This window comes from Canis lupus, chromosome 2 (genome assembly GCF_011100685.1).
Source record: "Canis lupus familiaris isolate Mischka breed German Shepherd chromosome 2, alternate assembly UU_Cfam_GSD_1.0, whole genome shotgun sequence".
Taxonomy (NCBI): Eukaryota; Metazoa; Chordata; class Mammalia; order Carnivora; family Canidae; genus Canis; species Canis lupus.
Window position 1 is genome coordinate 71,339,328 of NC_049223.1, and position 24,738 is coordinate 71,364,065.

A 24,738-nucleotide genomic window follows, 5' to 3' on the forward strand; every position below is an offset into this window, starting at 1 on the left:
TACAACTTTGTAAATATTTATAGCAGAGCCACATCTTATACAATGATTACATTTGTTTTGGGATAAACAATCCAGGTTGGAGGAGGATGGAGGAAAAGATAAAAGAGTACTTGATGCATTTCAACAAAAGGAAATTGATACTTAGGGACACCTGAGTGGCTCAGCAGTTGAGCGCCTCCCTTCAGACCAGGGTGTGATCCTTTAAGTCCAAGGATGGAGTCCCACACTGGGCTCCCTGCATGGAGCCTGCTTCTCTCATGAATAAATAAAATCTTAAAAAAACAAAACAAAAACAAAAACTGACACTTAAGTCGGGCGCTAAATACTCAACACCAAAAAAATGTACAATTGTCATAAAGGCATAGGGAGTATTATAGAGTACCATGTGCCTGACACTGTTCTAATATATGTAAAGCACCTACAGAGAGCTTTAAAACGCTCACGTGCAATACAAGGAAAAGGAAGTTCTAGGCTCAGGTAGAGGCTGATGTAGATTCCAGCCTAGTTTGTGCATTAGTAGGTAGCTTCTTGAACTCAAGCAAGTCACAAATCTCAGGGACTGTTTCCTGAAGGACAAGTCTGACTTCAGAGGGCTGATACAGGATTAAAAGAGCTATTATTGCATGTAAAGTGTTCAGCACAATGCCTAGCACATTTTACATTCCAATACAGAAAAGCTGTTAAGAACAAGGAATTTTCAACATGCTATACTGTCAAAAGGAAAAACTTCAGTAAATCTAATCGAAATGGGCTTTTTGGGGGGGAATGAGGAAGAGCAGACACACAAGTGTTTCTTTACAAAGAAGATATTATAATCAAGAGACTTAAAAAAAGAGAGAGACACTTTTAAGAAGTTAATTTCCCATCAGTATAGTGCCTGTATCAAAACTAAAACCTCAACGGGAAAAAAAAAAATCACAGAATACATTTGAAGTTCTTTTACATCATATTCATTTTTCCTTCCAAGTCACTGACATCCATGAAGAATCCTTCTGGTGATAATAAAAACTTCCTGTTATATATGTAACAGACCTTCACTGTCTGTTACAGCATTGTCCCCTGTAACTTTCCGCAATTACAAAAATGCTCTATGTTTGCATAGCCCAGAGGCACTAGCCATACAGGACTACTGAGGACTTGCATAGCCCAGAGGCACTAGCCATACAGGACTACTGAGGACTTGCATAGCCCAGAGGCACTAGCCATACAGGACTACTGAGGACTTGCATAGCCCAGAGGCACTAGCCATACAGGACTACTGAGGACTTGAAATGTGGCTAGTGCAACCAAGGAAATTAATTTTAAATGTTTACAAATTTTAAGGGATTCAAATGTAAATAAACACATGTAACTACTGACCACCATTATTGACATGTCAGCTGTATGATTTGGTTGATCAAATGGCTGGGAAAATCTACATTAATACACGTTGTATGGGGCGCCTGGGTGGCTCAGTTGGTTAGACATCTGACTTGACTTCAGCTCAAGTCACGATCTCAAGGTTGTGGGATCAAGCCCTGTGTTAGGCTCTGTGCTCAGTGGGGAGTCTGCTTCAGATTCTCTCACTCTCTCTGCCCTTCCCCCACCCCCCTCTTTCTCTTTAAAATAAATAAATCAATCCTAAAAAAATGGATCTTTAAAAAGGGGCAGCCCAGGTGGTTCAGCAGTTTAACACTGCCTTTAACCCAGGGCCTGATCCTGGAGACCTGGGATCGAGTCCCATTTCAGGCTCCCTGCATGGAGCCTGCTTCTCCCTCTGCCTGGGTCTCTGCCTCTCTCATGAATAAATAATTTAAAAATACACATTGTAAGCAGTCTTAGTTATTATGAGGGACGCCTGGGTGGCTCAGCAGTTGAGCGTCTGCCTTTGGCTCAGGGCATGATCCTGCAGTCTCAGGATCGAGTCCCACATCAGGGTCCCTGCATGGAGCCTGCTTCTCCCTCTGCCTCTGTCTCTGTGTTTGTGAATAAATAAAATCTTAAAAAAAAAAGTTATTATGCAGTTAATCTTGTTTAATCAATTACATCAGCTGTTGAAAATGATATAACAGCAAGCTTAGTATAAGTATTTATAGATATGTACTGTATTCAAATCTTGGTTTGGGATTAGGATATGAAAAGATCCATTCCATGTCTCTTACATTATGCAGCATAATTTTTTTAAAAAAAATCCAGTGAGTGATTCCTGAAACATAAATACCTAAGCAAAAATCAACTTTTTCTCTTTTTTGATTTGTATGAAACAGCCACATCAATAGCTGACTGGCACATACCATGACATTGCAACATCACTTAAGTCCTAGCTTTGACCAGGTGCATAGGTATGGTTTTATTCTGCTCTTCCCAACACAGCAGGTGCTCCCTTAAAAAAGCAGGGAGTATGTAAAAAACAAGTGGCCTGTTTTATAAAACTCTAAATTTATTCAAAGTGTTAAAAGATTTCACTCTCCCCTCCAAAATACTTTACATTTTTAAAAAATCAAAACAGTTTTCTATTTTCTCAGCCACTGTACAAGCTGCTGCTTCCCTTCCTGGGCACCAGCCTCTGGCCCTCTGACCCCCTTCCCCTCCCTCCCTTCACTTTCAATATTGCTATAAGTTTGTTTATAAAACTTTCCTTCCCCTTCCCTCCATGTCCTGCCCTGCAGATGTAGCTTCCTTTCCAGACTTCAGGCCCTTGGCTGCAGGTAAGGCAGGTTGGATGGGCAGGATACTCAGGCAATACCTGAAGGGCAGAATGCTTTGTGCTTCTGGGATAAAGGCTGATTGGCTTTTTTCTTGATCAAGTGGAGGATCATTTTTTCTTCCCCATGAACATCTGTTGAGGGCCACATATTTGGCTTGGGGTTGCCCATGGCTGGGCAGCCCTGCCCCATCTCAGGTTTCCCCCAGGCATAGGTCCATGACAGCTGGGTCTGACCACCATACCATTTATATGCCTGTGGATTGTGAAGGACAGAGTGGCACATGGCTACAGTAGGGCCTGAAGATCCCCAACTTTTCAGAACGTGGGCACCAAATCCCGAGGGGAGGAATTTTTGGTTTTTGGCAGGCAAAACCAGGGTCAGCCAGGACCATGGGAGGTAGGGATGAGGGAGAAAGGTCTAACCACAGAGCTCTGGGGTGAGCAATGTTCCGGCTGCCGAAACCCCCTCCCCTCTTCCATTCCCTCCCACCTCCCCTTCATCCTATAGGTTGCAGGATGATTCAGGAAAGGAGGATGGAAAAGAGGAAAAGGATTCTGTTCTGCTGATAGGAAAAAGGCAGGAGATGACAGAGCACTCGGGGCTGGGGGAGGCTTGCTGGAATCTGTAGTTTTCATAGCTTCTCAGTTCCAGGAGAGAGGGTGGGGGGCCGGGAGCCAGGCCCGCAGAGGCTTCATCAGCTCTGTTCCTTGTCCTTGACTAGTAAGACTGTGTGCTGGCCCCCACTGGACACAGATAAGACCACACGGTTCTCCAGCTGTTTGCCTGTCATCTCCACTGGGCTCCAGGCATCGTCTTCCTGCCCTGTGCCCAGCTGATAGTTGGTGCCCATGCCCCAGGCAAACACACGACCTGCAAGGGAGAGAAATGGGGGCAGCTGTCTCTAGGATCCCTAGCCCCACCTTCCTATATCATGAGAAGCCTGGAACATGAGGGTAAATTCTGGCTTTGGCCTGTAGTAGCCGAGCAATGTCCCTGCCTCTGGGAGTTCAGGGGAGCTGGGAGCCAAGGAGAGGATGGATTAAAAAAACAGCTTTGTCAACCAGAGACCACAGTCCTTACATATTGCCAAAGACTTCTCCCTTCCCCTATGCATGGCATTCAAGGCCCTACATGACTGGCCACTCCCCAAACCCTTACACTAACCTTCCATTCCAAGGACCTCTGAGACCTTTGAGACTGCTCTAGACATTTCTGTGCCTGGGATGAGCTCCATTGCTTATCATAAAGGATTGAGCCTTTAAGGTGTAGTACAAGCTCTACTTCCTCAGGAACTATTCCCACATAATCCCAGGTCAAGCGCTTCCATCAGCTCCAGGCTTCTCAAGGTGTCCATGGCTATCCCACTCACCCACTCAGGCTTTGGTGACCACCTAGTTCACACCCTCCTCTCCTGTACCTGCCAGAACCCTGGTCCTTCTTTCTCCTAATAAAAGTCTAAGTACAACTCCCTTGGAAGGTGGCAATACTAGGCTATAAATCAAGGGGTCACCTTGGTGGAAAATGTAAAGATAAGCCTGAGTTAGGAGTCTGGAGACCTGGATTTAAGGCCTATTGGCTGTCTGGGCCTCAGTGATATGTCTCTCTTTATTATTTTTCTATGCTACAAAACAAATCACCCTCATTAAAATAATCTGTTCACTCATTTTACGTTCATCAAAGCCAGAGCTTCTGACAGTCGAGAGAAAAGCAACGTGCTCTCTGCACCTCAGCTCTATTTGATGATGGACCTCAGAGCCTGATGAGCTCTGGGGGTAAGAACCATGACCCCCAAAACTAAACCACACCAAGTGCAGGCAGCCTCACTTACCATCCTTGGTCACAGCATACCCCACGGAGGCCCCACAAGCCACTGAGGAGACAGCAGGGAGCCTGGAGATGAGGGTGGGTATGCTCTTCTCCTCAGCACCCTCCCCAAGGCCCAGCCGCCCATACTCAGCCCGGCCGAGGCTGTACGCTTTTCCTGTGGGAGGGGGGGAGAGATGAAAAGTAGCAGAAGGTACACTCCAGGTAGACCAGGTTAGGGTTAAGTTCCCGTATCCAAGGGAGCTGGTCCCCACAACCAGGGCGGTGAGAAGCAGGTCTGCAGCATCTCTCCAGGTTTTGGGGGAGGCCTGGGAGAACCTCCTTAGGACCCCACTGAACTCATGCTTGGAAAAGTGCCAGGACTCTGGGGGATGGGGGTGGCCCTCAAGGACCCACATCTGGCCCAACCAATGGAGCAGATCCAGGTTCCAAGGACCATGGTCTCAGGAGTCTGGCCAGGAACACTCCACCCCTGACCCAGAGGTCCCACCTTCTGAATCCATGCAGACTGTATGATGCTGGCCACCAGAGAAGCCCACCCAGGACTTGGTAGAGTTCTTGAAGGATGTCAAGTTTTGGGGTACAAAGCAAGATTCTGTCCCTGGGGTTCCTGGGAGGAAAAGGCCAAGATAGAGCGGTCAGGGGTGAAGCTGTCCAAGGAGGGGTCCTTCTTCATCCCCTCACACAGTGAGGCTGCTTCCCTCACACAAACACCAAGGTACGGATAGTCTCAATTTACAGATGACAAAACTACAGCTCTGAGGGGTTAGCTCACCCCATCAAGGATGCATGACGAATGAGTGGAGAAGCCAGGATTGGAACCCAAGTCACTCTGGGCTATGCCAGGTGTAGGGCTTGGGACTCACCAAGCTGATGATAGTTGGAGAGGCCAAAACCATATACATGGCCCTCACAGGAGATGGCAAAGGTGAAGTAGGCACCACAGAAGGCATCTTGGAATCTGACATGACCCCGGCTTCCTCTGGATTTCAGCATCACACACTTGGGGACCAGGAGTCGTTCTATAGGCAGAGAGGAGGCGAGAGTCAGTGGCAGACACATACAGCTTCTCTCTCTGCCCTGCGTGTTTTTTCCCAAAACTATAGCCCTTGCAGGGAAGCTACACAGGGATTCTTTTCCCTTTTCCCTATTAAAAAGAGGAAACTGAAGCCAAGAGAGTACAAGTGCCTCGCTCAGAATCCCAAAGCCGTAAGAGGTAACATTTACACAGAACCTACCATGTGCCAAACATTCTATGTTAACCTATTTCAGTTCACCACAACCCAATGAAGTAGGTTTAGAGATGAGGAAATATGTCCAGGGTCCCAAAGCCAATAGGTAGTAGAACCAGGATTCAAATCCAGGGTGGTCTGGCTTAGAGTCAGAGTTCTCATCTATCTCCATAGGCCTATCTGATGCAAGGCTAAACACACATAGAGACTCCCTCCTGCATCTGACCTTCACCAAGGGGTGGCTTGCCAAGTTGCCTGGCCAAAGGGACCTGAGCCACCTACCAAGGCCCTGACGGCCACCACGGTTGGCAAATAATTCAGGCACACGGCCCAGCTGGCCCTGCTCCCCGCAGCCCAAAGTGTAGAGGTCACCATCAACTGTCAGCATCACCAAGTGGTCATTTCCTAAGGGGGAGAGGAAGGTAGAGGATACAAGGCTTGTCTGTAAGGCCCAAGACAAGCCCAGCCCCAGAACAAGTTTCTCCAATTCCTGCCTAGAGTGAGTACCCCCAGACTCACCTGAGGCCACCTTCACTACAGGCATAGTCAGCTGCACTTGCACAGGCACCATGCTCTTCTTCATGGGCTCCAAGAGTCCAATCACACCATTATTGTCCTAGAAAGCAGGACACAGCACTTACCAGCCAGTCCTGGCTGCCCCAAACCAGCCAGATCCAGGCTTGCAGGCAACCACAGAGCTGTCTGGTGAAGGGCATTGGTGCCAGATGGGGATAAAGAAGTGGGCAGGAGCCAGGACAAACAGTGAAATACTTAATGAATGAAATCATATGTGGCTTGTCATTTGCATTAAAATAAGAAAGGAATAGGGTAGTGGATGGGAGTAGAGAGGAAACAAGCTTGGCAAAGTTGATGACTGTGAAATGAGGAGATGGATGTTCAATGTATTTTTCTGATTACTTTTATGTGTTTGAAATTCTCCATAAAAAACTTTAAAAATAGCCCTGATGAGGAAACACTTTTGTTTTTGACGTTTCAAAATAAACTAAATACCGAAGTATCACAATTTTAATGTTGACTCTACTGTTTTTATTTTTACTTTTTCTACTGTTTATTTATTTATTTATTTATTTTATTTATTTATTTTTTTATGATAGTCACACAGAGAGAGAGAGGCAGAGACACAGGCAGAGGGAGAAGCAGGCTCCATGCACCGGGAGCCCGACGTGGGATTCGATCCCGGGTCTCCAGGATCGCGCCCTGGGCCAAAGGCAGGCACTAAACCGCTGCGCCACCCAGGGATCCCTTTTTCTACTGTTTAAATTACACTCCCTTCCCTCAGAAATTCTGAGATGTGACAATCCTTCCCATGGACCCCCAAACCCCTGACAGATGTAGAAGAGGGCCTGGGAGGGCAGAGGTTGAAGGCAGGGAGATGGGTGAGAAAGCAGGCTGGCTTCCTGGGTAAGCCTCAGCCCAAAGGCATCCTTGACCCACTCCTTTTCAAGATACACACTTCCTGATACAGATTCAAGGAAACAGCCAATGGTGTAGACGGCTGAAGAGAAGAGACCCGGTCTGAGCCCAAGCTCTGCCTCTGGGCCATGATTTCTCTACCATTAAGTACAACAAGGAAGTGGAAATGGATTATCACTGGGGTCTCACTAGTCAACCTCCATGCAGTCTTCCAGACTTGGTCTTACCCGGAAGGAGCCCCAGAGGAAAACTCGACCATCCTCAGTGAGAGCTGCTGTGTGACTGTCTCCTGCTGACACCTGTACCACTTTCTCTTGCAGTTCCACTTTCCCGGGGACCATCTCTGAGCCCTCCACTGATGTGTCCCGTCCCAGGGCTCCTTCATCGTTGCAGCCGAAGGAGTAGACCTGTGCCCAAGATGCCCCCATTAGTGGAAGGTCTGGCTTCAGTCCATTCTTGTTTAGGCAACTCCCTGCGCAGCTAACCAGCTCCATCTCCACAGAATAATGTGTGTGGCTCAAAGCTCCTTCCCCAAGCCCCCCAATCCTGGGCCCGGTCCAATCCTGTGCCACCCACCCCAACATACCTGGCCACTTTTGCTTAGACACACAGTATGCATGCCCCCAGCCTCAGCTTGCACGATGTCCTCCGGAATGGGCACCAGGGCTGGTTTCTTCCTCTCCATCACATTCTCGCCCAGCCCCAGCTGGCCCACGTCGCCCTGGCCCAGTGTCAGCACGATGCCTGGTTCTGTGCTGTGGGACCTATGGGAGACTGAGGGATGAAGAAGATGGCTCCTGAGTGTGCACGATGACAGGAGGGAGGAGAGGGTCACTGCATGGGCTCTGGAACCACACAGACCTGGGTTCAAGCCCCTGCTCTGCCACAGACCAGTCATAGGATCTTTCTAAGAAGCCTGTCTCCTCATCTATAAAATATGAATAACAAAAATAACTCTGTCACAAAGTTTTTGTGAAAACTAAAAGCTGAGCACGTTATTAATGTGAGGGAAAAGATGGAAACATGAAGACACTCAATACTGTGATATAAATCTTGGTGGGGACGGAAGAGAATAGTGAGGATGCATATAGCTTTCCTGAATGGCTCTAAGTTCTCAGGAGTCACGGTGCCAACAGTGAGGACTCAGGTAACGTCTACCCTTTACTGACTGCTAACTCTATGAATGTTAAATTGCTTCCTAGTCCCTTAAATTATGCTACAAACCTTCTATATTTAGGCTTCTGTTTTACAGGAAAGCAAACAGACTCAGAGAGGTTAAGTAACCTTCCCAAGGTCACGGAAATTTGCACTGAAGCCAAAGGGAACCTACGTGGGTCAGAGCACTGTCCCTAGCCTCCATCCTCCGGCTGAGACTTAACGCCTAGACATATTCCCCAACCCTTCCGCTCCTATCTGGGAGCAGCCAAGCAGCTGAACAGGGAGGGGCAGGAGCAGGGGCAGAAAACCAGCAGATGAGGAAATGTACAAGCCAACCAGGGGACTGCACCGGGCCATCTGCTGGCCAACGGCGGTCGCCGCGGGCCCGGACAGCCAATGGCGTCCAGCTCCTCCCCCGGGGGGCGTGGCCACGGCTGCCAGGGCCGTGACGGCTGCGCAGAGGGTGCCCTGGGCAGGGAGCCACATGGTCGGGTTGTCTGGTCAGGAGGGCTCAGCCTCTGGGCACCTGGAACACGACGGGAGGCAACGGCCCTCACTGCCTGGTTACGACGGTCTGCAAAAGACAGACACTGTCTGAGTGTGGGTTCACACTCTCCCCTCCCAGATTGGGGGTGGATCTCTCTCCTCCCCATCTCCCTCCACAGTCCCAGGAAGGGGGGAAACACAGCTACCTCCCTCAAATGTTAGCAAGATATTATCTCTTTCCTCTTAACAGCCCAGTGAGGTTGGTGCTGTTCTTGCCTCTATTTTATGAATGGGGAAATTCAAGCTCATTGAAGTTAAGTCACTTGCCCATAGCTACAGGGCTAGAAAGTGGCAGAGCCTGGACTTGAACCCATTTCTGGAAGTCAATGGTCCTAGCCCTAGAGCATTACTGCCTAGAGCAAAGTCCTAGCTAGGGTCTTGTTTTGGGGGCTGGTTGGTTGTTGTTGTTTTTGCCAGTACCGCTGTGTAGACAAGTCTCTGCTCCTTCATGATTTCCAGAGGGTGGGATTCAGTAAGCTACAAGAGACCCTCCATCTGGGTGGAGTTTCTGGGCTTCCAGGCTCCTCAGCCTCAGATGTCGAGAAGGAAGGAGCCCAATCCTAGATTCTGGGGGCTCCAAGAGGCCCTCTCCATTCGGAAATAAAGGCCAATACCAACTTACCCTTCACCTTCTTGCTTTTGGGGAGAGCATCTTCTGGGGGTGACCTTCTCTTAGCTATACGTTTTGGTGGCATCTTCCTTTCCTGAAAAACCGAGGCAAATATTCCATTTCAGAAATGGCAATCATTTTCCTGCCCTAACTAGGCAACATTTGCCAAAACCCCAAAAAACATAAGAGGAATTCCAGCAATTCTACTTAGAATTTATCTGAGAAAGCAGCCACTTAACTGACAGAGCCACCAGGTGCCCCAGACATATTTTTTTCTTTGTACCTTTCTATATTATCTAAAGTATCTGACAAATAACTTTACATATATTTCTAAGTTATTTATTATTTATTTTAGGTTTATTTATATATTTTTGTAATCTCTACACACATGGGACTGAGATCATGAGTTGCATGTTCTTCTGACTGAGCCAGCCAGGCACCCTATTTTTTATTTTATTATAAAAAATAAAAATCTTAAAAAATAATAATAATAAAATAAAAATAAAAATCTTGAAGAACAGTATTTTTTTTTTTTTGTTTTTTTTTTTTTTTTGAAGAACAGTATTAAGTAAAGTACCTTTCATAGTACCCCCCCCCCCCCAACCGTGAAATAACCACTAGTAACTTTGGTAAAGACTACTGTTATCAGATCAAAAAAAAAAAGTTATTTTCATTACATAAAACCAAACCAGACCATTTATGCCTTCTGATCCAAAAGTGCCACTCCTGGGAGGAACCTGGCTTTCCTAAACAATCTAGTAAGAAAGAAACACTGTATATACTCACCAGGTGTTAAATAAGGAAGGGGGGAATGACTGATGGGCGAAAGAAAGGTTCTTGGACCTAGCACCATCCAGGATAGCTGAGAGCTTCAGCCTCAAACCCTTCTCTTATTTGGCGGCTGCTGCCCCACAATGGTCTCCCTGTCTTCCTCAAGGCTGCTGAGAACAGAGACATTCTCCCCAGCTCTCTCAATTCCAATCCAGCCCAAATTGTGTCCAAAGCCTTCTTCCTCCACATACCCAGCCCTGGAAATAAATCTTTATAAAGCCCTAGTCTTTAAGATTATAAAAAGCAGGGATCCCTGGGTGGCGCAGCGGTTTAGCGCCTGCCTTTGGCCCAGGGCGCGATCCTGGAGACCCAGGATCGAATCCCACGTTGGGCTCCCAGTGCATGGAGCCTGCTTCTCCCTCTGCCTGTGTCTCTGCCTCTCTCTCTCTCTCACTGTGTGCCTATCATAAATAAAATAAAATAAAAATTAAAAAAAATAAGATTATAAAAAGCAGTCATATTGTCTAAGCCTAGTGTTCCCAAAATCTGGACAGTAAACCCTCTGGAATGGACAGCAGGGGCCAGGGCACTTTAGAGCTATCCTGATAATAGAAGGGGTATAGCCTATGCCAGTGAAGAGTCTCAGGACCAGAATCAGTGCTCAGCTACTTTCTAGATGCTTGACCTTGGGAAAAAACTTAATCTCTTCATGATTCAGTTTCTTCCTCAGTAAAACGGATAATTTTACCTACATCTTTGTTATGTGGGATTAAATGAGCTAATACTATAAACATAATAAGTTAATATTGGCATTATAACATGTAGAGCCTGCCCCACATAATGCTTGAACAGTTCTAATCTAATGCAACCCACCTCTCTTCCATTTTGTAGCTAAGAGATGAGACTCTACCCAAGATAATAAATGGAATAGGAACTCCAAGAGCCCTTCTCAGGCTCACCTGTGGGCCTAACCATCTCTTTCTCCACCAGGTCCTAGAGCATCAGCCTCTCCAGCTCCCCTCTGCATGAGGGCCAATGGCCTCTGAATTTCTGAGCACATTTCTGCTAACTATCCTTAGGGAGAATAAAGGATTGAAGATAAGAAAGTAGCCAGAGGTTTAGAATCCTCCTAGCCTATGTAGCCTAAGTTTCTACAGATTGTGACTGCCCAGTTCTGACTCTGATAAAGTGGCATTTCTGAATGTCAGCCAACTGTTTATTCTCTAGGGGTGACTCCTCCTTTCCAACCCGCCTCTTTGAGACCCCCTCTTACCATGCTAAAATGCACATCCTCTGGCATTAGAGGGAACCGGATTTACCTGCCAGAGCTGTGGCTTGTTCACCCTGGCTTTTGTGACCATGGTTGGCCAGCAGCCTTGACCTCTCTGAGCTCTATCCTCTTTATTTATTTATTTATAAGAGTATTTATTTATTTGAGAGAGAGTGAGAGCCAGAGAACAGGGGGAGTGGGAGAGGGATTTATTCCACAAATATGTGAGTGGCTATTACCGGTGCTTTGGCTTTGGGCCAGGTATAGCAAGGAAAAAGGAGATTAATCCTCTCCCTGTTCTCATGGAGTTTACATTGTAGCAGGAAAGAAACATTAGGGGTGGTGCTGAGTGAAAAATAAGCAAGGTGACATAAGAGATAACCTGGAGGTGAACAACAATGTGAGTGTACTTCACAACACTGAGCTATATGCTTAAAGATGGTTAAAATGGGAAAAAATGGTTAAAATGGTAAATTTTATGCATACTTTACGAAAGAAGAGAAAGAAAGAGAGAAAAAGAAAGAAAGAAAAGAAAAGAACTTGGGTTAGGGGAAGAGAGTGGTCAGAAGGTGCCATTTAAGCTAAGACTTGAAATATGAAAAAACCAGCAGGGCAAGAGCAGGACAAAAGTAGCCTAGTAAATGGTGTGGCAAGTTTGGAAACCTGAAAAAAAAAAAAAAAAAAAAAAAAAAAAAAAAAAAAAAAAAAAAAAAAAAAAAAAAAAAAAAAAAAGTTTGGAAACCTGGAGAGGCCAGTGTGGCTGCAGCTGGAGAAGAAAAGGTCAGCTGGCACAAGGTGAGCAGGGGCTGGGTCATGCAAGGCCTTCTAGGGAAAACAGAACAACTTTAAGAAAGTCTTTATCGGATTTACATTCTTAAATGGTTGTTCTGGCTACTGTAAAGAAACTGGAATGGACTGGCAGAGGAGGCTATTGCAGGCATCCAAGTGAGAGATGATGTTGACTTGATCTGGTCGGTCTGTCTGAGGTAACAGAGAAAAAGGAGACAAAACAGATCAACTTAGAAGACAGATTTGAGGGATCCCTGGGTGGCGCAGCGGCTTGGCGCCTGCATTTGGCCCAGGGCGGAGACCTGGGATCGAATCCCACGTCGGGCTCCCGGTGCATGGAGCCTGCTTCTCTCTCTCTCTCTGTGACTATCATTCATAAATAAATAAATAAATAAATAAATAAAGACAGATTTGATTCACGAATTAGATGTGTAGTAGAGTGAGGGAGAGGGAGGGATCCAGAATGACTTTCTTCATCCTAAAAAAATCCAAGGGATCCCAGGGAGGCCTACCCAGGTTCCCCCTAAGCGCTTGGCCAAACACAAGGACTCTGAGGCGTTGGCTTAAATGACTTGGAGAATGGAATGGGGCGCCTGGCTGGCTCAGCTGGTGGAGTATGTGACTCTTGATCTCAGGGCTGTGAGTTCGAGCCCTACACTGGGTACAGAAATTACTTAAAAATAAAATCTTTTTTAAAAAAAATGACTAAAAGGATGGCAGAGTTCTACATAGTGAGCTGGGACAAGTGGGAGAGGAGACTGGAGAGCCCCATTTTACCAGGTGTTTTCATTAAGTCTGAAGTTGCTGGGAGCCAACAAAAAGGGATGTTAAGCATGCAGAGCTGAGTGGGTTAAGGGGTGTAGGATAGAACAGGTATCCCTTATTTCAGGTAGACAGCTTGTATTTTTGGCCAAGCTGGCAGCCAGTTCACCGTGTCCAAAGCCCTGTCCTACCAAAGGCAAACCTCCTGTCGGCTCATTAGAATGACCTGTAGAGGTCAGCTGTGCCAGGGAGGGAGAGCATATAGTAGCATGGAAAAGCACTCACAACAAGAAGTTAAGTGAACATAGGGAAGAGGGGCACCTGGGTGGCTCTGTGGTTGAGCACCTGCCTTTGGCTCAGGGTGTGATTCTGGGGTCCTGGGATCGAGTCCCACATCAGGCTCCCCAGAGGGAGCCTGCTTCTCTCTCTGCCTACGTCTCTGCCCCTCTCTGTGTGTCTCTCATGAAAAAATAAATAAAATCTTAAAACACTCACACAAACACACACACACACACACACACACACAGAGAGAGAGAAAAGAATTATATCAGCATACTGGTGCTGATGCTAGGCTGACCTGTAGGCAAGGCCTGGAGGAGAGACAGAAAAATAAATACGAAGTGGTTGGTATCACGGGGCACTAACAAAAACGTGTTACTGTGGGTTGGAACCCAGTGAACATCTCCTTAGTCACCTGTGTTTTGGCTAATATCGTGGAGCATCTCACTGCAAGCTAGGCACATTTATCCTACTTTACAGATGAGGAAGCTGAGGCTCAGAAAGGTAAAGTATCTCATTCAGGACTAGAAAAGGAAGTGAAGGTCTCCACCAAGTTGGTCACACTCCACAAAGCTAGTGCCCTTGCCAAATTCTTCCCCGAGCTCCCCATTCTCTCACCTGCCTGGGACCTGTCTCTTATATCCTCTCCCCAGGAAAAGGCAGCCACTTGGCTCTGGTCTTTCTGATCCCCACCCCATGTCATTCCATAAGTCATTCAAGATCTTTCTAAAAGTTGAACCTGAAACAAGCAGCTTCCTTGCTCAGATTCCCCAATGGCTCCCTTTGCCTGGAAGATAAAGCCCATATTTCTTAGCCTGGTGCAAAAGGCCTCCAGAGTCTGGTAATGACTTAACTTTTGGCCTCATCCCTTCTCTGTCAAATCCTCCTTTCCCTTCCCACAGAATTTTGGACTGCTTACTGTTCTCTCCATACTGTTTGCATCTCTATCTCTTCCCATCCCTTATCCTACTGAAGAATGTCTACTCAGTCCCAAAGTCACCTCCACTGGTAAATCTTGATCCCTCCTCTCATCCTAAACTAACCATTCTTTCCCAGAGAAACTGGGACAGAGTTTTGGATCTTGACTACTCTAATTTACATGTTTGTCCACCATACCAACCTAATCCTTAAAATATGAGCCATTCTGGTGGCACTGGCCATGCCTAACTTCTCTATGCCAACAACCTCTTACTTCTCACAACAAGTTGAAGGACTATAACTCTTAATCCAATTGATGGGCCTGAGGCTCACAGAAGTAAATTTATCTGCCCAAGTTCATACAGCCATAAGAGAGTCAGGAACAGAACCCAGGTATATCTGATTGACTTAAAAACCGGCCAAAGGCAGGCCATGATCCAGACAGAGGTGAAGGCAGCCCAGGCAGGCCTTCCCAATCCTCCATGAGCTTGGCCAAACATGATACTTGAGGGCAGAGGCCAACGAAGTGGATGAGGATAGTGAGACCAGAGAGGAGACACTGGGTCTGAGCGAGTGGGTCAGGTGGGTGTGGGAGCCACTGAAAGATGTGAGGAAGGCCAGACCTGAGTTCTCTATGAGCCTCAGAATATTTGCCTCTCAGATGAAGGCCTCTGGATACTGCAGAATGCTGTTGTGGGCAATCCTGGAGGTAGGGCAGGAGATGAGGGCACCTTCTAAAAGGTGGAGCCCCTGGGGGCACCTGGCTGGCTCACTCAAAAGAGCATGCAACTCCTGATCTCAGGGTAGTGAGTTTGAGCCCCATCATGGATGTAGAGATTATTATTATTTTTTAAAGATTTTTAAAATTTATTCATTCATGAGAGACATAGAGAGAGAGAGAGGCAACGACACAGGTAGAGGGAGAAGCAGGCTCCATGCAGGGAGCCCAATGTGGGACTCGATCCCAGGACTCTAGGACCACGCCCTGGGCCAAAGGCAGGTGCTAAACTGCTGAGCCACCCAGGGACCCCCCAAGATGTAGAGATTATTAAAGAAGTGAATAAATAAGCTTAAAATAAATAAGTAAAAATTATAAAAGGTGGAGCCCTGCACCTATTACCCATCTGCAAATCCTCTATTGCACAAATCAGTCCTTTGTACAGTCTCCTTTTTTTTTTTAAAGATTTATTTATTTATTTATTTATTTATTTATTTATTTATTTATTTATTCATGAAAGAGAGAGAGAGAGAGAGGCAGAGACATAGGCAGAGGGAGAAGCAGGCTCCATGCAGGGAGCCTGATGTGGGACTCGATCCCGGGACTCCAGGATCGCGCCCTGAGCCAAAGGCAGGCGCTAAACCGCTGAGCCACCCAGGGATCCCCCAGTCTCTTTCTCTAACTGCTCTGGGTGTGTTTTCTTAACCACACACTAAGTGTCTGGGCTAGGAATAAGTAGCAATCTTTGGTCCACCCCTTACCCCTAACAGACAAACACTGCTTCCATCCTCAGCAGCATACAGTCTGGGAGAAGAGTGAGACACAGTCACAAATAAGTAAAAGATATAGAGTGAACTTCCATGAATATCCAACTATAATGCCCTCTGAGTAAGTGTGTTCACCCTAGTTTTAAAGATAAGAAAGTCGAGGGCAGCCCCGGTGGCGCAGCGGTTTAGCGCCGCCTGCAGCCCGGGGTGTGATCCTGGAGACCCAGGATCGAATCCCATATCTGGCTCCTTGCATGGAACCTGCTTCTCCCTCTGCCTGTGCCTCTACCTCTCTCTCTGTGTCTCTCATGAATAAATAAATAAAATCTTTAAAAAAAAAAAAAAAAAAAAGGTTAAGAGAGTCGAGAGGCTCAGGAAAGTGTCCCAGGCCACAAAGGTGGGATGAGATCCCAGGTCTCCTGACCACTCCTGACCAGGATCTGAGCATCTATCTCCCTTCCTTCCCTCCCCTCTTCTGGGGAGAGTGAATGAAGGCACACCAGACTAGACAGTCTACCAGGGGCCTGGTGCTCCTGTTGTGACCTCCTATGACCTCTCCACAGCCTCTTTTCTGCAAAAAAAGACAGCCCTCTCTCTCTGACCACAGCAGCTGTCCTGGCCACCACCCCACCGCGCCTACATGAGGAGGGCAGACACTTGCCCGACAGTCTCAGAGGCTTAAGAATCTCTTTGTGAGAAAGGTCCCCAGGAGGAAAGGGAGGAGACAGTCTCATGTGTCAACAAACACTTGCTGAGCTCCAATGTGCCAGGCACAGAGCTGGTATCCTTCACTCCTGGAGTTCCTCACCAGAGGAGCCCCCTAGTACACAGAGCTATGCCTGGGGGAAAGGGGCTTGAGCTTCCACCAGATGTTAGAACCACTGCTTTATGAAAAATACAGGATATTAATAATTCTCATCACATGCATCTTAGCTTCATTTTACAGATAAGGAAACTAACACCCAGGGAGATTGGGTGGGTGGCCCCGGAGCACCCAACTAGTAAGCTGCAAAGCCCAACAGTATTCCTGCTCTTGGGATGTCTTTGTAACCAGAGCAGATGATGGCATCCCTGGGTGGCGCAGCGGTTTGGCGCCTGCCTTTGGCCCAGGGCGCGATCCTGGAGACCCTGGGATCGAGTCCCACGTCGGGCTCCCGGTGCATGGAGCCTGCTTCTCCCTCTGCCTGTGTCTCTGCCTCTCTCTCTCTCTGTGACTATCATAAATAAATAAATAAATAAAACTTAAAAAAAAAAAAAAAAAACAAGAGCAGATGAACTGAATTCATCTTTCTAGACTCCATTCTGACGCCCTGCTTGGGTGACACCTGCTCCCCTGCAGTGTTCCTTGGTCTTGCACTCCAGACCTTTCAAGACTTGCCGTACTGTCCCGTTACTCTTTGTGCGCCAGACTTAAATATCTGTGGAATTCGGGATCCCAACAACTCACCTATACCTTCATGCCTTTGCATGCTCCTGCCTGGACTGCACTAACCCCTTCCCCGCAGTCAGCTGCATAACCCTACTACGTTGTCCTTTCACCTGGAAAGCCACCCTGACCCTCCTGGGCAGGCCTGGGAGACCGCCCCCCCCCCCCCAAGAGCCCCCGTACCACTCCGTACACTCAACTTCCGCTAGGGCACAGAAGTCCCACTTGGTCGGAGCACCTCAATTACTAGCAGGTGAACGAATGACTTGCCGGCAGCAGCGCCCCTGGCTCCAGGGACATACTCGGTGACACACGGGACCGTAACGGAGGCCCCCGGATGGGTGTCCCCGTGGGGGCCGGGGGCTGTGTAAGGGCCACGCGGGGCCCTTCTCACCATTGTTCCCCAGCCCCGGCCACTCAGCACGGAGCAGCCAGCCAGTAAATAATCGGCTGACAGACGAGGGGATGCGAGCCTCCCAGCACACCTCTCCAAGGGCCAGCAGTCCTCGTCCCGGCGCCTGGTGACCCCCGCAGAAGCCCTGCGTCCCTCAGGCACACGCTCTCTCCGGGCAGGATCGCTCCCCTGCTCTGCCAAACGCATCCTACAGACGAACGCTGGACCAAATCCCTTTCCCGCTCCGGAAGGGCAGCCCCTGCGGGGGCGGCGGGTCCCGGGCCGCGAGGAGCGCGGGTCTGCGCCCCAGGGTCACCGCGGCCGCGCGCTCCCGGCCCGCCGCGCTCGGGCCGTTTGAATCTCCCGCCCGCGCGGCCGCCGCGGGCCGGGCGAGAGGCGCGGCGGCTGGGGGGCCGCGCGGGCCTCGCCGGAGCCGGGCGGGGCCGGGCGGACGCCAGGGCGCCCCGAGGGGCCGGGGACCCGCGCGCCCGCCCCCGCGCCTTCCTGCCGCCCGGCTTCACGTGGGGCCGGCGCCGCCGACACGAGCGCGCGGGCAGCAGCCCCGGCCCGCCTGGGCTCCGGCTGCGGCCGCCCCGCGCGCCGCCCCCCGCCCCGACCCCCCGCCCGCGACCGGCGCGACCCACCTCGCTGCAGGTCCGCCACAAGCAACTCCTCCGCTCGCCGGCCCCGCCGCCAACTGCCCCAGAGCATGCGCTCTGCGGGCCTCCGGCCCCGACCCCGGGCCAGAAAGGAAAACAAAGAGCCCGGCGGCCCCTGGCGGCCGCCCCGGGAAGTGCAAGTGGCGCGCTCGGGCTGGAGCGCTCTGGACCCGGCTCGCTCCGCCCACGCCCCGGGATTGTGCGTGTGTATTTCCGAGGCTCCAAGTCCCGACCCGGGGACTGACGACCCGAGACAACTTGAAGCCAGGGTCGGCTTGGGAAGATCTGGTGGGGCAGGGGCCGCACGGAGGAGAAAGGTCTTCCCTGCTCTCCAAAGGGTCCCCGTCAGAGAAAGATGAGAAATCAGACTGTCAACCACCACGGAGGGGCATCTGGCTCAGCGTGGGGCTTAAAGGAAGGCTTTTCAAGGTAAGTCTAAGCGGGCAGGGCAGCTAGGACACGTATCCTTTGCGATGACAGGGAACCGATGAAAACCTGGGGTGGTTGCGGGAAATTGCCAAGGTATGCCCTGGGCAGGGGGTGCCCGGGGAGTGAGCTCAGAACGATGGAGGAGGAGGAGAGTCATCACGATGCAGGGCCTCGTGTGTCTAAGGACTACACCCTCTGTTCCCAGGCAGTGGGGAACTAGGGAAGGGATCCGAGCAAAGGAGTGACCTGAGCAGAGTTTTGTTTTAGAGCAAAATGGAGAATGGAACTGGGGAAAGGGGAGACCAAGAGTGAGGGGAGCAAGAGAAGTGTGGGAGATTAGCTAAAAAAGAAGATGAGGGTGTGGATTGGGGTTGGGTGCTCTCTTGTTAACAGTCTTTCCCCAGGATGGATACAAACAGTTCAGGATGTCAGGTGTTCCCTGAGGTGACCTCCTCTGGCCTTTTGACTGTGTCTGGGGATTTCTGAGGTCAGGGCAGGGACCCCTGCAGAAGGGTATTTTCTCCATTTCATGTTGATTCTGACTCTGAAAGTCATTCAATCATACCTGAACTTTTGATGAATATTTACCAACTGAATTTCTTCTACTATGCAGAGCCCACCCCAAAGTACTCCCCCATCTTCAGGGTCTCTTACCTCTCCAAGTTTACTTCTGCCTCCATCATGGACTCCTCTTTTGGATGATATGCTGTGAAACTTCTCCAAATTTAAGCCTGGATCTTTGATCTCTCTGCTGTCTTCTTCCAAGATCTTACTCATTCACATGGCTTAATGTAATTATAAGAATGATTATCACCAATTTTGTAGAATCTTTTACTTTGTTAACTACAGAAACACATCCACTCATGTCCATGAGCTCATTTGTTCCTTACAAAACCTCATGATTGTTGGAAAATGAGACAAATGAGGTTCATAGAGCTGAGGGAAGTTCTGTAGGGTCAACCAGAACTCTTGTTCTTTTAAATGAGAGGACAGTCCAAATGGCCTGATTCTGACCTCCACCCTAAGTTTCAGCCCCATATCTCTTCCCAGAAGACCCAACACCAAAAATAAATCATGTTTTTATTTTCTCCCCTCCCAGCTTCGTCCTTACAGCCAAGATTAAGGTTCTCTGAGAAGTAAAGATTTAATCCTTAACTTCTTTTCTGGTTCTTCCTCCTTCTCTCCTCTTCATGTTTCTGTTTCTGCCCCTCTGGTCTAAAGCACCACCCTCCTGGCTTCTACTTCTGGCTCTCATCCCTTCCCCTCCATTTTGTTCCACCTAGATCTCCCCACATTAGTCTCCCTAACTCATGGCTGTGAGAACATGCCCTGCTTAGAAATCTTGGAAGACTAATCTCTAAAGATGGTATTTCTTTTTTTTTTTTTTTAATATTTTATTTATTTATTTAGGATAGTCACAGAGAGAGAGAGAGAGAGAGAGAGAGAGAGAGGCAGAGACACAGGCAGAGGGAGAAGCAGGCTCCATGCACCGGGAGCCCGACGTGGGATTCAATCCCAGGTCTCCAGGATCGCGCCCTGGGCCAAAGGCAGGCGCCAAACCGCTGCGCCACCCAGGGATCCCAAGACGGTATTTCTTCACTGCTCTGCTTGGAGCACCAGGTGGCAAATGTCCTATTCTCCCCTTAGCCTCTGCAGTGTACTCTGAAGGTGCCCATATTCATCCTACCTTCTCGCCTTATGTGGGCTGTTTTCCCTAACAAATGCCTTTCTTCCTGCCTTGCTGAGGTCTTGATGAATCTTTTTTTTTTTTTTTAAGATTTTATTTATTTATTCATGAGAGACACACACACAGAGAGGCAGACAGAGGTAGAGGTAAAAGCAGGCTCCATGCAGGGAGCCCGATGCAGCATTCCGGGACCGTGGGATCATAGCCCAAGCCGAAGGCAGACACTCAACCGCTCAGGCATCCGAAGTTCTTGATAAATCTTAAGGCTCAATTCAGTTCCCATCTCCATGAAGCCTTCCTTGGCTTCACTTTATCTTTTCCTGTTCTGAACCCAAATACTAATTTTAATTTTTTCACATTCTATCATTATTTTATTTATTGAGCACAAACCATAATAGGAATAATTAATTGAATCTGGCCTAGGAGTGTCTCAAATGATAGACGTGAAAGACATTGAAAGTTATTATAGCTGTATTCCATATGCATAGAAGTTAAGAAGAAACGTAGAAGTTAAAAAGACCCAAAGTGAATTTCTTGGCAGTATCTAAGATTGCAAATATACTGGATGCTATTAACAATAGATTCGATATTGTAAAAGCAATGATTAGTAAACTTGAGGGCATAGCAATAGAATCTATCCAAAATGAAACACAGAGAAAGAATTTTTAAAAATTGAAAATACTATCAGTGAGCTATTGAATAACTTTAAGTGGCCAAATATACAGGAAAGCAAGGAGGAGCTGGGGACAGAGAACATATGAAGAAATAACAGCTTAAAAATTTGCAAACTACAAACCTAGAGATCTGTGATAGGTAATTTTATATGTCTACTTGGCTAGGCTGTGGTGGCCAGCTGTTTGGTCAAATGCCAGTCTAGAAGTTGCTGTGATGGTATTTTTCAGATATGATAACCTTTAAATCAGTAGACTTTGAGGAAACAGATTACCTCCTGTAATGTGAGTGGGCTTCATCCAATCAGTTGAAGGCCTTAAGGGAAGGCATTCTACCAAGACTGCATGTAGGCTCAAGACTGCAGCACCAACTCTTGTGGGAATTTCTAGCCTGCCAAAGTGCCCTACAGATTTCAGACTTGCCAGCCCCCGCAAATACATGTGCCAGTTCTTTAAAATAAATCTCTATCTATCTACACACATACCTCCTGTTGGTTCTGTTTCTCTAGAGAACCTTGACCCACACAAAATCCAAGAAGCTCAAGTAACTCCAAGCACAAGAAACAACATACATCAAAATCAAATTGCTTAAAACCAATGATAGAAAATCTTAAAAGCAGTCAGAAAAAAGACATGTTATATACAGAGAAACCAAGGATACAGTGCAACATGTTAGGTACAGAGGAACAAAGACAAGGATACAATGCAAACAAGATGACAATGGAGCAACATCTTTAAAGTACTCCAGCAAAATTATATCTAATAAGGTAAACCCATCAAAAACATCCTCAAAAATGAAGGTGAAAAGAAGTTATTTTAATATGTACAAAAGCTGAAAGAATTCATCATCAGGGGATCCCTGGGTGGCTCAGAAGTTGAGCACCTACCTTCGGCCCAGGGTGTGATCCTGGAGTCCCGGGATCGAGTCCCACATTGGGCTCCCTGCATGGAGCCTGCTTCTCCCTCTACCTATGTCTCTGCCTCTCTCTCTGTGTCTCTCATGAATAAATAAATAAAATCTTAAAAAAAAAAGAATTAATCACCAGTAGAATCATTGTAAAAGAAATGTTAAGGGAAGACCTTTGGGCAGAAGGAAAATGATACCAGACGAGAATCTAGATCTACACAGAGGAATGAAGAGCACTAGAAAGTACCTTATTTCACCTTCATTTTTTCTTTTTTTTTATTTACGATAGTCACACACACAGAGAGAGAGAGAGAGGCAGAGACACAGGCAGAGAGAGAAGCAGGCTCCATGCACCAGGAGCCCGACGTGGGATTCGATCCTGGGTCTCCAGGATCGCGCCCTGAGCCAAAGGCAGGCGCCAAACCGCTGCTCCACCCAGGGATCCCTATTTTTTTCTTTCTTAAAACTGTAAGAAGGATAATTACCTCTTTTTTTTTTTATGAGAATTACCTCTTTAAACAAAAAAAAAAATACGGGTTTTATAATATATGTAAAAGTGATACATGTGACAACAATACTAAGACTATGAAGTGATAAACATATGGTTCTTATACTATCCTAAGTGAAGTGATATAGTATCAATTAACATGGACTCTGATAAGTTGAAGATGTATACCATAAGCCCTAAAGCAACCACAAAAATAACAAAGTTATAGCTAGTAAGCTAACAAAGAAGGTAATATAGAATCAGAAAAAGATGCTACTCTTTTTGGGGGGAGCAGTGGGAGAGGGAGAGAAAATCTTAAACAGGCTCCACACCTGATGCAGGGCTCAATGCAGGGTTCAATCTTGCAACCCTGAGATCTTGACCTGAGCTCAAATCAAGAGTCGGACACTTAACCAACTGAGCCACCCAAATGCCCAATACGCGTTTTTTAAAAATATATTTATTTGGTTATTTATTTATTTGAAAGAGAGTGCACAGAACTATGGTGGGGTAGGGGCAAAGGGAAAGGAAGGGAGAGAGAGAATCCGAGGCAAGACTCCCTGCTAAGCAAGGAGCCTAATGCAGGGCTCAATCCCACAACTCTGAGATCACGACTTGAGCTAAAATCAAGAGCCAGACACTGACTGAGCCATTCAGGTGCCCCTGATACTCATTTTTTAAAAGGTAGAATAACAAGACAAAAGAAACAAAGAACAGATGAGACAAATAGAAAACGTAGATCAAGATGATAAGACTCAAACCTAAGTACATTAATCATATAAAATAAGGATCTAAACACTCCAGTTAAAAGGCAGAGTTTATCATAATAAATTTTAAAAGACCCAATTATACACGACTTACAAGAAATATAGTTTAAATATAAATACACAAATAGGTTAAGAGCAAAAGGATAGAAAAGACATTCTGATAACACTAGTCAAGAGAAAAAACGCTGGAGCAGCTATAGTAGTAACAAAGTAGATTTCAGGGCAAAGAATATTATTGAAATAAAGGAAGGAATTTCATAAATGATAAAGGAGTCAACTAATCAAAATATACAAGCCTGAACTGATATGCAACTACTAACAGAGTTTCACAATACGTGAACCAAAAACTGGAAGAACTTCTTGAAGAAATAGACAAATCCACAAATATGGCTGGAGATTTTGATAACCCACTCTTGATAATTGATGGAGTAAGCAGGCAGAAAACCAGCAAAGATATAGTAGGCTTAAAGAACACTCTCAACCAACCAGCTTGACTGATTACATTTATAGAATGTTTCACCTGTCTTCACAGCAAAATATATATTCTTCTCAAGTGCCCAGGATACATTTACCAGGAAAGTCCATGTTGTAGGTCACAGAACAAGTCTTGTAAATTTAAAAGGATTCAAGTCGTATGAAGTATGTTCTTAGACTACACTGACATTAAAGTAGAAACCAAAAAAAAAAAAAAAGAAAGTAGAAACCAATAACAAAGATCTTTGGAAAACTCCCAAGTATTTAAAGACAAATGCACTTTTAAATTTCCCATAGGTAAAAGAAATCAAAAGGGAATTTGAAAGTATTTTGAGCTGAATTAAAATGAAAACACAACATATGAGAAGTTGTGGGATACTGTTAAAGCAATTATTAGGGAAAACTGATAGCACTAAATGCCTATTAAAAAAAAAGAAAGCTCTCATATCAATGATCTCAACTTCTACCTTAGGAAATGGGGGGTGGGAAACATTATATGGTCTCATTCATTTGGGGAATATAAATAATAGTGAAAGGGAATAGAGGGGAAGGGAGAAGAAATGGGTAGGAAATATCAGAAAGGGAGACAGAACATGGAAGACTCCTAACTCTGGGAAACGAACTAGGGGTGGTGGAAGGGGAGGAGGGCGGGGGGTGGGGGTGACTGGGTGGGGTGGGGGTGACTAGGTGGCGGGCATTGAGGGGGCACTTGACGGGATGAGCACTGAATGTTATTCTGTATGTTGGCAAATTGAACACCAATAAAAAATAATATTATTTAAAAATAGAAATGGGGGTGGGGAGAGGAAAAAAAGAAATGACTGGAAGAGGGGTGTCTGCGTGGCTCAGTCGGTTAAGGGTCCAACTCTTGATTTCAGCTCAGGTTGTGATCTCAGGGTTATGAGATTGAGCCCGGAGTGTTGCTCTGTGCTGAGTAGGGAGTCTGCTTCAGAGTCCCTCCCTCTGCCCCTACCCCTCCCCACTCATGTGCTCTCTCTCAAATAAATAAATGTTAAGAAAATAAAAAAAAAGAAATGAGGCAGAGTAAACTCCACTTAATCAGAAGAAAACG

General features: G+C 46.9%; 1 protein-coding gene and 1 long non-coding RNA gene across 5 annotated transcripts in view; one reads left to right on the plus strand and one right to left on the minus strand.

Moving 5' to 3' along the window:
* Positions 1-1,998: 1,998 nt before the first annotated feature.
* RCC1 (regulator of chromosome condensation 1) lies at positions 1,999-18,305 on the minus strand. Its single transcript, NM_001205212.1, is given in 10 exon segments — positions 1,999-3,557; positions 4,516-4,668; positions 5,002-5,121; positions 5,378-5,533; positions 6,026-6,148; positions 6,263-6,359; positions 7,405-7,584; positions 7,764-7,951; positions 9,504-9,585; positions 18,230-18,305. Coding segments are annotated over 9 exon segments (1,266 nt in total). The 5' UTR covers positions 9,577-9,585; positions 18,230-18,305; the 3' UTR covers positions 1,999-3,381.
* The window catches only part of LOC111093268, a 33,571-nt gene continuing 27,118 nt past the window's right edge, over positions 18,286-24,738 (plus strand). For 2 of the 4 annotated variants that reach the window (XR_005355918.1, XR_005355919.1), the window contains exon 1: positions 18,286-18,673. This is a non-coding gene — a long non-coding RNA (uncharacterized LOC111093268). The remainder of the gene's footprint in view (positions 18,674-24,738) is intronic. The other 2 variants (XR_005355917.1, XR_005355916.1) reach the window with 1 other exon arrangement.